The 12363-nt window shown below is 37.0% G+C and overlaps 1 protein-coding gene across 4 annotated transcripts in view; it reads left to right on the top strand.

The window, feature by feature from the left end:
- The window catches only part of st18 (ST18 C2H2C-type zinc finger transcription factor), a 63432-nt gene that overhangs the window by 2734 nt on the left and 48335 nt on the right, over nt 1-12363 (top strand). For 2 of the 4 annotated variants that reach the window (XM_079601603.1, XM_079601602.1), the window contains exons 2-3: nt 8060-8177; nt 8873-8981. In XM_079601603.1, coding sequence (XP_079457729.1) covers nt 8060-8177; nt 8873-8981 — 227 coding nt within the window. Of the gene's footprint in view, nt 1-8059; nt 8178-8872; nt 8982-12147; nt 12210-12363 lie in introns of those variants that run through there. The other 2 variants (XM_079601605.1, XM_079601604.1) reach the window with 2 other exon arrangements.

The raw sequence follows: 12363 nt of genomic DNA, 5'->3' as shown, positions 1-12363 counted from the left end.
AAAAACAAACAGATGGACGGATGGATGGATGGATGGATAGATAGAAAAACAGACGGATGGATGGATGGATGGAAAAACAGACAGACGGACAGACAGACAGACAGACCGATGGATGGTTGAATGGATTGATGGATGGATGGATGGATGGATGGATGGATGGATGGATGGATAGATAGATGGATAGATAGAAAAACAGACAGACGGATGGATGGATGGATAGAAAAACAGACAGACAGACAGATGGACAGATGGACAGATGGATGGATGGATGGATGGATAGAAAAACGGATGGATGGATGGATGGATGGATGGATGGACGGATGGATGGATGGAAAAACAGACGGACGGACGGACGGATAGGTAGATAAATAACATTTCAGTCTATTATGTTTTTGTTTTGTTTACCTTATTGCAGTATAGTAGCAAAGAAAGAAAGAAAGAAAGAAAGAAAGAAAGAAAGAAAGAAAGAAAGAGAAAGAAAGAAAGAAAGAAAGAAAGAAAGAAAGAAAGAAAGAAAGAAAGAAAGGACAATAACTTATTCAAATGAAAATTCCATTAAAGGCTCCTGGTGTTTCTGAGGAGAAGTTCAGAAAGACGGCTTTAGAAGGAAGTCCTAAATATCGTCCATGTCTTTAATTTTTCTCTTTTGCACTTTCTCGTCAAACTTTCTTTGCCTCTGCTTCCGTTGGGAAGTGGCTGGATCCACCGCAGCACATGTCCCTCCTATCACCTGGTTTGTACGTTTCTCAGAGGTCTTTCTCGTGGCTCTGGGGAGGCCTGATTCAATGCCCGGCTATCTGCTCTGCATAAATAGCAACAAAGCCATTGTCATCTGCACCTTTTGGATTGCCTTTCCGAGCCTATTGAAACTGGCTGTCCCCTGAGACAATGCTCCAGTCATTGCCATCACCCTGCATTACCAATTGTTCTGTGCTTTCAGGAGAGTTGCCTGGCTAAATCCAGGAATGGATGGCAAAAAGTGAACTGAGACCAGACAAACCTTGTTCTGTCAGGAAAAGATAATTCCTGAGAATTTAATAAACTGGAGCATGCATGGACTTTTTTATTTGAAGTTCATACATTATATATATACTATCAAATATATTGCATTTAAAATATTTTTTATATAAAAATGTGTGTGTATAGCACAGTATATAGTATATATTGGGTTGGATTAAGAGATGTAGAATAAGGTCATTCAGAATACGGCATTAATATGTGCTTTATAAGTACTAACAAACCGCCTAAGTCCTAGTAATATGCATGCTAATAAGCAGCTAGTTAACATGCACATTATATATATATATATATGCAAAAATAATAATTGTTTCTAAACAGATTTACCCAGACAATCGTCCCATCTGCCATTGGTTGGTGAAAAAAAGATAGTCCCGCCCCAAAGTCACAGTCATCGTTGCTGTGTTGGGATGCTCTAACAATGTTGCTTTTTGGGGAACCTTCACCCATGAATTACTAAATTTGTAGCTATAATAGAAGAAAATATTTTAGCATCTAAGAAAAACTTCACATATTACCTTTTAATAATTAGCATGTTGTGTAGTCTTTGCAGTTTGTCGTAATATCACGTCCCATATCAAATCTGGTTTGTGAAGCAAAACCAGTTGAGAACCACTCATCACAAAATGGCACCCTCTCTAACCTAATGATCACTAGTTTATGTTAGGCTTCTTTTCAGCTTGTTTTACTTGTCGGCTATAGCATATTGTTGTGATATGCTCTTCAAAGCGTGCACAATCCAGTTTGCCAACTCAAAAGTTACTTTCCCGGCATCCTTTAGAATAGAATATTTGCAAAACTGGGGAAAAGTGATGCCCTATAGTGTTTCTCCAGTTTTAAGCCTGTTTGGGAGATGCGATTGAGCAATCCAGCAGTGTGAAATCGTATCCGGTCCTGGTTCTGTAATCATTCTCTTAGACTCTTGTTAAATGGTTTACTTGCCACTTTTGGCGGCATTTGCTGAAGATAGCAAAGGCATAAAGACTGGCCGTGATCGGATTAACCATGCAACAGCATGATGTAACTCTTTGTTTGTGTGGTATGTGTTCTATGTATGTCACATACGCACTAAACTCACAATTTATGCTGCTTGTGACCAGTGTGCGAAAAGCCAGAGTTGCTTATAGTAGATACCATGTTTTCATGGGTCTCTGTGCTCGGGATTACTGATTTCTGCCAGTATGACTAGTCATTGTGAAAGAGAAAGTTGATTAATAGTGCATTTAAAATGCATGTTGATGTCTTTTTTTATTCTTCATACTGAATTTCAGATTTTGATACACAAAATCCACAATCTTTCTTGCATGTTTTTGCTCAAAGTGGGCTATCCGGCACACATTAACCAGTGTTTTATATATATATATATATATATATATTTATTTATTTATTTATATAAAAAAATATATATATATATATATATTTTTTTTTTAGATTTAATATTTGTTTTTATTTTTATAAAAATTTTAGTAAATGTATGTACTTTTGTCACTTTTCGTTTTTTATTTTTCATTTCAGTTTTTAATTTCTAGCTTAGCACTTCAACTTCTTTGCCATTAAGGCAGCATTTCTACAACATATAATACTTATATTTTATTTTATTTCAGGGTTTTTTTCAATCAACAAAAATGTTTTGAATAGTTACATTTTTAGTTTTAGTTACCGAAAATAACCCTGACATGAACTACACATTTCCTCCTGTAATGCTCAGCATTCGGCATAGAAAGTTTCCAGTTGAAGGCTGCGCGCTTGCAATGCTTATCTCTGCAAGATGTTTCAGTTTACATTTCGTGTTGTTGTGGGTTGACAGCTGTGACCATAGCAAGCCCTATTTCGCCTCTGTGTTCGAAAGAAGAAGAAATGTCTGCATTTTACTGGAGGTTTAGATGCTTGTTTATCACTTTTAAATACCATCATCTTTGCCGAAATCCCCTCTCAAAAGAACCTTTCACTTGCTGGAATAAATTCAAATTAAAATTTAAATCCCTCTTTGCATTCCTTCAGCCTCTTTTAAAATAGCTGGCTCCTTTTAGAAAGCTGTTTATGTAGTGATCTCTTCATAATCCAGTTTGTTTCTCAACAGCAAAAAAAAAAAAGAAGAAGAAAAAAAAAAGAAACACTGAAATCGTATTATCAGTGTCTTGGAGAGATGATGCGAGAAGTCAGAGAGACTCTCCGTATCTGGGGTGGGGGTGAGTTTTCAAAGTACTAAATCTGAGAAACGTCGCAAATGCTCTTTGATGGAGTACTTTGATGGAACACGTGCATTTGACTTGCAAATGCTAATAGTACATTGTATCGCCCGAACTCTGATGTATCTGATGCCTTTGTTGCGTTACCGCGAAAGCGTGACAAAGCCGAGCCTAACCAAATAGGTGAAATATATACCTGTACTTTGGCTCGGGATCTGAACTTGTGCCATTATGATTCAAACATCTCCAGTCACCTCGGCGTTCATCTCCTCAGTCTAGTTCTCCTGTATTAGGCTCCATTCTGTTTGGAAATACTGTCGAAGCGCATTTCAAACAAACAAATCAACACTGTCAGGAGAGCGACCTGTTTTTCCCCTGCTCTCTTCAGATGTATTCAGTTGGCTGTTGAAAGGACAAATAACATGGAAGACCTTATTAAGGTTTTCTTTGAGCACGCTAGATTGGATTTATTGTTAGCGAACAAATTATAATTGTATCTCCTGAAAAGTTAGCAAAGATCTAAACAAAGGGAAATCAATGGCACAGGCCGATTAATCACACCAAGCGGGCTACTTGTGCCGAAGAAACTTACCTCATAATCAATGTCTTTGTTTTGCTCAAAGGGCATTTGCATGCTGATTCAGTGTGCCATATTGGATGCAATCAAAACATTGTCATCCACATTAATAAGAGGGTTATTTGGACTCTCAAGTATGCCACTGAATAGCGCGGGCTCAACACGCCATTGTAGCGCTCCAGTATTAAAGACCAATCTCGACGTGATAGAAAGACAGTTTGTTCGAAGAGTTTTTAATATCACGGATATATTGCGCATGTAAAATGCTGTACAATATGTCTAAGACAGATTAACCTCTGCTATTGCAAAGTTGAGGAATCAGTAAATCCCACAGTAAAGAAAATCTTATCCCATCCCACACAGTCAACATCAAAGTATACTCATTTACATTTGGTAATCCTTGACGTCCACTGCGCTCGCTTCCTCTTGTGTTTTTATTTATTGTTTTTAAAGAGGTGCGGAAGGTTGCTATAGGGAAATTGTATTGTTAGATCATGCATATATATATATCATGTGATAACATTTGCAGAAACTTACCTATACTTTGTCTGGCTCTACTCCAAATCCCAGTGAGCTGACTACCTAGACGATAAATAATGCTGCCTTTTAAAATATCTCAGTTTAGTTCAGGGAGAAGGCAATCCCATAATGCATTGCAGCACACTCACTGAAAAAATTAACCCAAGATGGTGGACAAGGTCAGAGAAATATGAATTATACACAGTGTATAAAGTGAAAATGTGCAGATGTTGAGTAGAAAGTTGGGTAACACATTACTTGAAGCAAATTTTAAATAAATAAACATTTAAATAAAATGCATTATGAGGTTTTATTTTTGTAATGCATTATTTATGCCTCACAATGCACCTTATAATGCATTATATGATCTAATGAACAATTGTAATCGCATACTTATCTACTCATTTGCACCTTTAGAAAGTATAATCCATTAAAAGACTTGACAAACAACCACATTTCAGATATAACAAGAATCTGCAAATAGCATTTTAACTTTGTAATGTATATCTTTTCATAAATTATTTGAGCCAAAGTACATTATGAATTTCCCAATGGGGTAATTTGGTGTGGTCTACATTTCTACATCACCTGTCACTCATACAAAACGCAATAAACACAATTGGGTAACACTTTATTCCGATGGTCCACTTTTAGAGATTCTACTAACTATAAGTAACTTTGCAACTATCAGTCATTCGAGTATTAGCTGCTGAATTTCTGATAACACTTGATTTTGATGCTCCCCAAAAGAAATTCTACTGACTTTGCAACAACACGTCAATTTATTCCTAAACTTTAACGCCGAACCCTAAATTAACAGTCTACTAAAAGTCTGTTAGTCTACTAATACTCTAATGAGAGTTAGTTAACATGTAGTTGCAAAGTTACTTATAGTTAGTAGGATGTCTAAAGTGGACCATCAAAATAAAGTGTAACCCACAAGACAAACACAGAATGCATACACATAAAAAATATCCTTATTTAATAATTTAATGAGACGGGTCAAGCTAAATTCTTTGTTCATAGAGAAACTGGATACTATAATAATCATATCAGTTTGTATTATAAATGTTAACTTTAGATTTCACAGAGAGGTTTCTGTTTTATTTGAGTGTCAGGCTGTATTATCAGAATGCTAACATCACATGTCAGTGTTGGAATCAGTTCATGCAATCAGTTCAATGCAATTCACACGAGGAGCGTAATTTTTACAGTATAATCTTGCAAATCAAACCCTTATGAGGTTCTATTTCTGTTGGGATGCATCCCACTAGGGTTTTGTATCAGAGCTACTGATCACGATCCTGAATCATGATCAAGTTAGTATCTCTATGACTATTCAATGGATTAGTTTATCCAAAAATGAAAAAATAAATGAAAAAAAATGTTAAAAAAAAATTATATATATATGCAGGTGAAATTCAAAAAATGTGAATATCGTGCAAAAGTTTTTTTTCCCACTAATTCAACTTAAAAGGTGAAACTAGTATTATATAGACTCATTACATGCAAAGTGAGATATTTCAAGCCTTTATTTGTTATAATTTTGATGAATGTGGCTTACAGCTTATGAAAACCTTTTCACAATATTCTAATTTTGAATTTGGGGTTTTCATTATATATTTTTAAAAAATTGTGTTCCACAGAAAGTCATCCATGTTTGGAACAACATGAGGCTGAGAAAATAATGACCATTTTTATTTGTGGGTGAACTATTCCTTGATTTTTCAGTGATATTGCTTATTTTGGGCAGATGTGTAACACAATGGAGTGTTCCTGCACTGCATCTAGACTGAATTTGGATTTCTGTTACCCAAATATGAGTGCACATCTGCTATTCTGCCAACAGGTCCATGGAGGCACCTAGTTAGGAAGGCATAGATAATCACTTCAGGCGATGCTGGAGACCACCTTGTTAACCAGGTCCACAGCAACACACCGCATACATCCCTGGAGGTTGTTGCACTTTGTGAGTCCTATAGTTTCGAAACCTTATAGACTCCAAGAAGCGAACCTCGAATCAAAACGCAGGAGTCAGTGTCACTGACATTTTCATAAATACCCAATGATCTGCGAATTATTTTAATCTGATCAAGCTGTTCTCCAGGTATTGGTTGGCATCCTATAATTAGCATTTGCTCAGGACGCTCTTGCTTTGATTGAGAAAGCAGGCATGGACAGGTGAGTCTCTCTCACAGGTGTTTTTAAACCATTTGACACACTATCAGTGGACACAGATGGACTCCATTCCACTTATTATGCGCCTTGTTAAGACAATTTGCTGCACCTGAGCAAAGCGGAGTTTGTCATGACAATGGCGCTGTGTGTGAAACCTTTCTTTTTAGGCCTTTATAGTGCTCTCATAGTATACTTTATAGTACTCTCCCCCGTGTTGTTTCAAATCTCAACTTTATTTTTTTGCGTAGAACTCAAAAGGACACATTTAGAAGAATGTTCATGCTGCTCATGCAATCAAAATGGATTGGGGCTGGAGCTGTCGAGGTACCAAAATGAGAAAAAAAGCGTCATAAAATGAGTACATTAGTCCATAAAACCTGGGCTGTAGTTCAGGGGTTTTCAAACCCGGGTCCAAGAGTGTTATGAGGTATTTTTTTTATGGCTGTAAAAATGCATTTTGTGACAAATTTTTATCATTTTATCATTTGTCACAAAATGAATTTTTACAGCCATAAAAAAATACCTCAAAACACTCTTGGACCCGGGTTTGAAAACCCCTGAACTACAGCCCAGGTTTTATGGACTAATTTACTAATTTTATATACAAATATTACATTAAAATTTAATTTAAAATGTTTTTCTTCAGGTTTATACATCAAACACTGTATAATAGTGGCTATAGGAAAAATATACACTTACACTACCGTTCAAAAGTTTAGGGTCTGTACGATTTTTTTGTAAAGTTTTGAAAGAATACTCTTCTGCTCACCAAGGCTCCATCAAAAGTTCAGTAAAAACTGTAATATTGTGAAATATTAATACAATTTAAATTAACAGTTTTTTATGTGAATATTTTTTTTAAATGTAATTTATTTCTGTGATGCAAAGCTGAATTTTCAGCATCATTACTCCAGTCTTCAGTGTCACATGATCGTTCAGAAATCATTCTAATATGATGATTTGCCGCTCAAGAAACGTTTCTGATCATTATCAATTTTGTAAACGGTCATGATGCTTTTTTTGTGGAAACCGTGATACTTTTTTTCCAGAATTCTTTAATAAAAGAAAGCATGTATTTCAAATATAAATCTATTATTTATAACATTATAAATATCTTTACTGTGACTTTTGATGAATTTAATGCATCCTTACTGAATAAAAGTAAAAAATAAATCTTACTAAAATTCAAAGTCAATATTTTTTCGATAATATTTGAATAATTAGTTTGGCTTCAGTACAGTACCAATATAAAAGTCTTTTATTAAATCATGTCTTCATAATATCAAGCTTTTTTTCCTAGCTGTCTTAAAAAAAATGTTTCAAATCTTATTTTTTTTTAAAATGTATTCTCTGAAAATCTAAAAATCTCTCCACAGGTCTTGTAGCCAATCACAAAACTTTAAGTATGAATATGCCCGAAGCATCAATTAAATTAGTCAACTATAGTGGATGTAAAAAGATTTTCACCAAATAATTTCATCTGTTTCTCACACCAAGCTATTGTATGACTTCAAGTGATATGAAATACAGTGCACGCGTCATAAATACTACATTTATGGTGCAATTTTGTTCTTTTTAGAGCCCTTTTGACAGCCCTTGGTCGCTATAGGCTTCAGCTGTATGGAACAGAGAAGTGCGAATCTCCTTTTGTGTTCCACACAAGAAAGAAAGTCGTACTGTTTTTGAGCAACATGAGGGTGAGTAAACAACATAATTCTCAGTTTTCATCAACTATTAGGTGCTAATAGGCCAACGAAAGATGTCCACATTGTTGTCACATATTTTTTGAGCTCACTGGATTAGAGCGCTGTAATTGAGCCCTCAAAATGTTTGGAACAATCTTCAAAATACTGCAGTAAATGTGGCACAGTAAGCATTTCTATCTAAAGTATAGAGTTATTTGTCACAGCGCGTGTAGGATTGACTAAGGCACATAAACAACAGGTTCCAGATGCATTTAACTTTGCTTACATAATTGGCGGACTAATGCAAAAAGCTTTTAGACATTATGTGTGACCCAGTGTGATACTTTTATAAACGCAATCAAACATTTTCTCCAAACATGCAGTGTACTTTTAAAAAACGCAGACCTTTGTGTGACATGTCATTTCATTTCGCCCACTTTAGCTCTAATTTTCCCTCTAATATACACCTATTGTGGCATGTTTTTTTTTTTTATGAAACCCCAAATCAAACACCCAGAATGCACTTTTATTCACTTCCTGATGCTCTGGACCATTACATATTATAGTTTAGTTTCAACAACAGAATATTGAAGTGCAAGGATTTTCTTTGTTGCATGTCCACTGATGTTTTGATTCATCAAGACTGTTGTAACAAAGCTGATCCCTTTTAAAACTTATTTATGTGTCATGTTCTTTTCTTTCGCCAGCTGTCTCGGCACATTACGAGAGATCAGCGACGTCTTGACCGAATGCTCTGGAAATCAGATTGCCCGGTCTTTGGATCTTCGAGAACACCCGAGACAGGTTTTCCATTAAGTAAGACGCTTGTAGCGACAACTCCTCACTTGTGTTGCGGGAGATTACGGAAGAAAGAAACATGTAGTTTAATGTTGTAAGTGCGTCCGACGGCCACGCAATCTGTCCCCTCACACATATAGAAGTGACAAACCTCCCCGAAAGCAGTTGCGGAATTAGACTTTCAAATGAAATCTACAACAAGATCAACCGCCAAACCTTTTGTAATGACTTGCCCTTCTGTCTCTGTTCCTCAAAATTCACGCTCGGCTGATGAAAAACTCGCCGGACATTATGCTTGCGCCTTATCCTCTTGAGAGAAGAACAAAACAGATATGAGCTTTCTCTGAACCCGGGGAAGGAGGGGGTTGAAAGGGTCTTGGCAGGGATACACGCGCGCACGCACACATGCGGAGACACGTCAGATGGGAGCATCTTGTGGGCCCCTCACTCATTTTGAGGACTTGGCCATGGGCGTCCCCCCTCAAACCCTCTCCTCGCCCTCCAGAAGTGTGGCGCTCTTTGTCATTGTAATCCGGACTCTATTTGCTAAAGGCTCACTCGCTGTTTGCTCTCGCCGATGGGTGTACATTTGCACGCGTGTGTATTTACAAAAGTCAGCGGGCTGAAGGAGTGCCGTGACATCATTGCCGCCGGGTTTTTTATTGTCACACCCTGTAAATGCGGTGTCCTCCAGACGGCCCCCCTTACCCAACCTTCCTCAAAAGTGATAGTCTACAGGGAGAAATTACACCTCATCACTCCAGTAATTACTAGTCCTGCTTCTCTAAGCCACCAAACAACATCAAACCCACGGGCCGGCTCATTCTACAAAACCAGTGACATTTGTGTCCCTGTAAGATATAGCCCATTGTAGGACAGCTGATCCCTTTTGGGTAAAGCTTTAAAATGCGTTAAATGTATCAGTCAAAATCAAGTAACTTTTAATGTATAATGTACATACATATAATGTATTATTTAAACAATTTATTAATAGTGCTGTCAGATCGATTAATCGATTAATTAACATAAAAGATTGTGTTTCTATAATATGTGTGTGTGTGTGTGTGTATATATACATTATTATATCGTGCGTGTGTGTGTGCATATATGTATATGTATATATATATATATATATATATAAACACACACACACATATATATATATACACACATATATTATATAAACAAACTTTTGTTAGATGCGATTAATCGCTTTTATAGCACTATTGATTATAACACATTTTTAACGTTTTGACTTTTGTGGTTATATTTTGTCAGAAGGAGACAGTTTGTTTCATAGACCATATGCACCAGAGAAACAAGATCTTTCGAATTTTGTGTTTGAACTTCTGATTTTGCGGTAGCTCTGTATATTTCTATGGCATCGCCGTTGAACAGTAATTAGCTGGAGTAATTAGTGGATTTACAGTTATCATGAACATTGTAATATTTGAAGTGGATGTCAGTGGACCGAGAAGGTTTTAAAACGAGCGGTTCATTCATAAATCCGCAAGATCTTAGCTTCATGCTGTTAAAATACAAACCGCGAGACCGAACACAACGAGCGCAGCGCTGAAAAGGGGCGGGGCTACATAAGGTCTACATAGGTTTATAATAAATGTGATCATTGAAAAGTTTGAGAAATATCCATGTCTTTTAAGGTCAAATTCAATGGTAAAACTGCCTTTATCTCTTTAAAAGCATAATTATGTACAATGCAATTTATAAAAAAATCATTAATAAGAAAAAGAGTACACATTTTTTATGTTATATAAACTTAAAACAAATTATAATAATTTAAAGCCTGGAAAAGGCACACCTTTCATATAATCTCTATCCACTAATCTTAAAATGTCAACCATGTTACTAATATTTTTTTATAGTAAAACAGTGAATAATCGTGAACTATTCATCATTTTTCAATTTGTCAAAATATCCACTTGCGTGATAACTCGTAATTGTTTGTACGACTTGCTGAAATTATATGAGATTGTACCATTTTGATTATACTAAAACATACTTTTATAGTTTATTTTCCTATTATAATTTTGGTTTTGAGGTTTAAGGGTTAAGGCTCTATGGTTGGTCTAGGCTTAGATTTGGTATCTTTCCTCTTCTCATGAGACCGTGCTGGAAATATCAGCATTAGATTCATTTAGTCAAAATAACTTCCCCTCCTTCTTGCAGAACCATCTCCTTTCTTCTCTGATGATGTGTTTACTGGCGCGAGGGCGGGGCTACCTGTCACTCACATGAGATCGACCAATAGCAAACCACAACCATCCAACGAACCAATCAGTTCCTGATGAATAAAATCAAGTCGCGTCCCAACATTTTTCATCTTTAAGGCCAAATGTCACAATAATAACCTACGTTTCATGCCAACTTTAACACTGCAATTTATTAACACTGTCATTTATCTGATTAATAATTCCCAATCTCACAAAATGACTGTTAAAAATCACCTCATCCGTTTCACAGAATGACCCGGCAGCGCTCGTGCAATACATAATAGCATAAAACCGGGGTAAGACTCATTTCAGAAAGGGCATGGAGTGCAAATAAGGAAAAAACATCCACCAGGCCGACCTCTCATTACATATACTTCTGCTTGTTGTTTCCGTAGCAATAAAGTGGCAGACATTGGAAACTGGTCTGTTGAGCCATTGTTATCATCTCTGACCATCTGCTACCGAAGGCTGACATTCCATCTCATTTGCATGGTAACTGATATGGGGGGAGGAGAGATTGAGGGTGGAGTGGGATGGGGTAAAGGGGGGGGTGTTTGGAAGGACATATGCCCAAACCCCCATCACAACAATATATACGTGAAAGTTTATCTTTTTAAGGGACGCAATTCAACGCAAACACACACCTGCATGCACATGTTAGGAAGAGCAGGATAAATCAGTGTGTGCATGTGGAGAGAAAAAAACCTGTCTGTTCCTCCCCTCTGTGCGCCGGTTTTTATGTTTTGCGGATGTGGGAGTGGAGTGGTGTGTGTGTGTGTGTGTGTGGTAGTGGAGGGGTTGCTGTTGATGTGCAAATGTGCATCATATTGAGAGCTTGTGAATAGGGAGGTGTGACGTAGAAAGAGAGCAGAACGCAGGTGCTTATCTCGGGGCTGTCACAGACATAGTGTGTCATATTCCTGGGGACTACCTTTCAAAAGCTACCGGCTCCAGCGCTAGAGCATCCGCCGAGCAGGGACCACACAATCCGCAGCTAACTTTCAGCAGCAGTCAAGTAGGTTGGTGCTACGCTCGATTTTGTTGTTGTTGATGTGACAGTAGCTGTAGCCGTCTGTGGTCGGTGTTTGGGTATCAAATCGAGCCGTTTGTCTTTCAACTGACAGGATGTGTTGCTGTTGACAGCTTGGTACAAAAGAAAAGTTTTGAAT

The sequence above is a fragment of the Phoxinus phoxinus genome (genome assembly GCF_949152265.1).
Source record: "Phoxinus phoxinus genome assembly, chromosome: 24".
In the NCBI taxonomy this organism is placed as follows: Eukaryota; Metazoa; Chordata; class Actinopteri; order Cypriniformes; family Leuciscidae; genus Phoxinus; species Phoxinus phoxinus.
The sequence above is the reverse complement of the archived record's forward strand: the minus strand, read 5'-3'. Positions and strand labels throughout refer to the sequence as shown.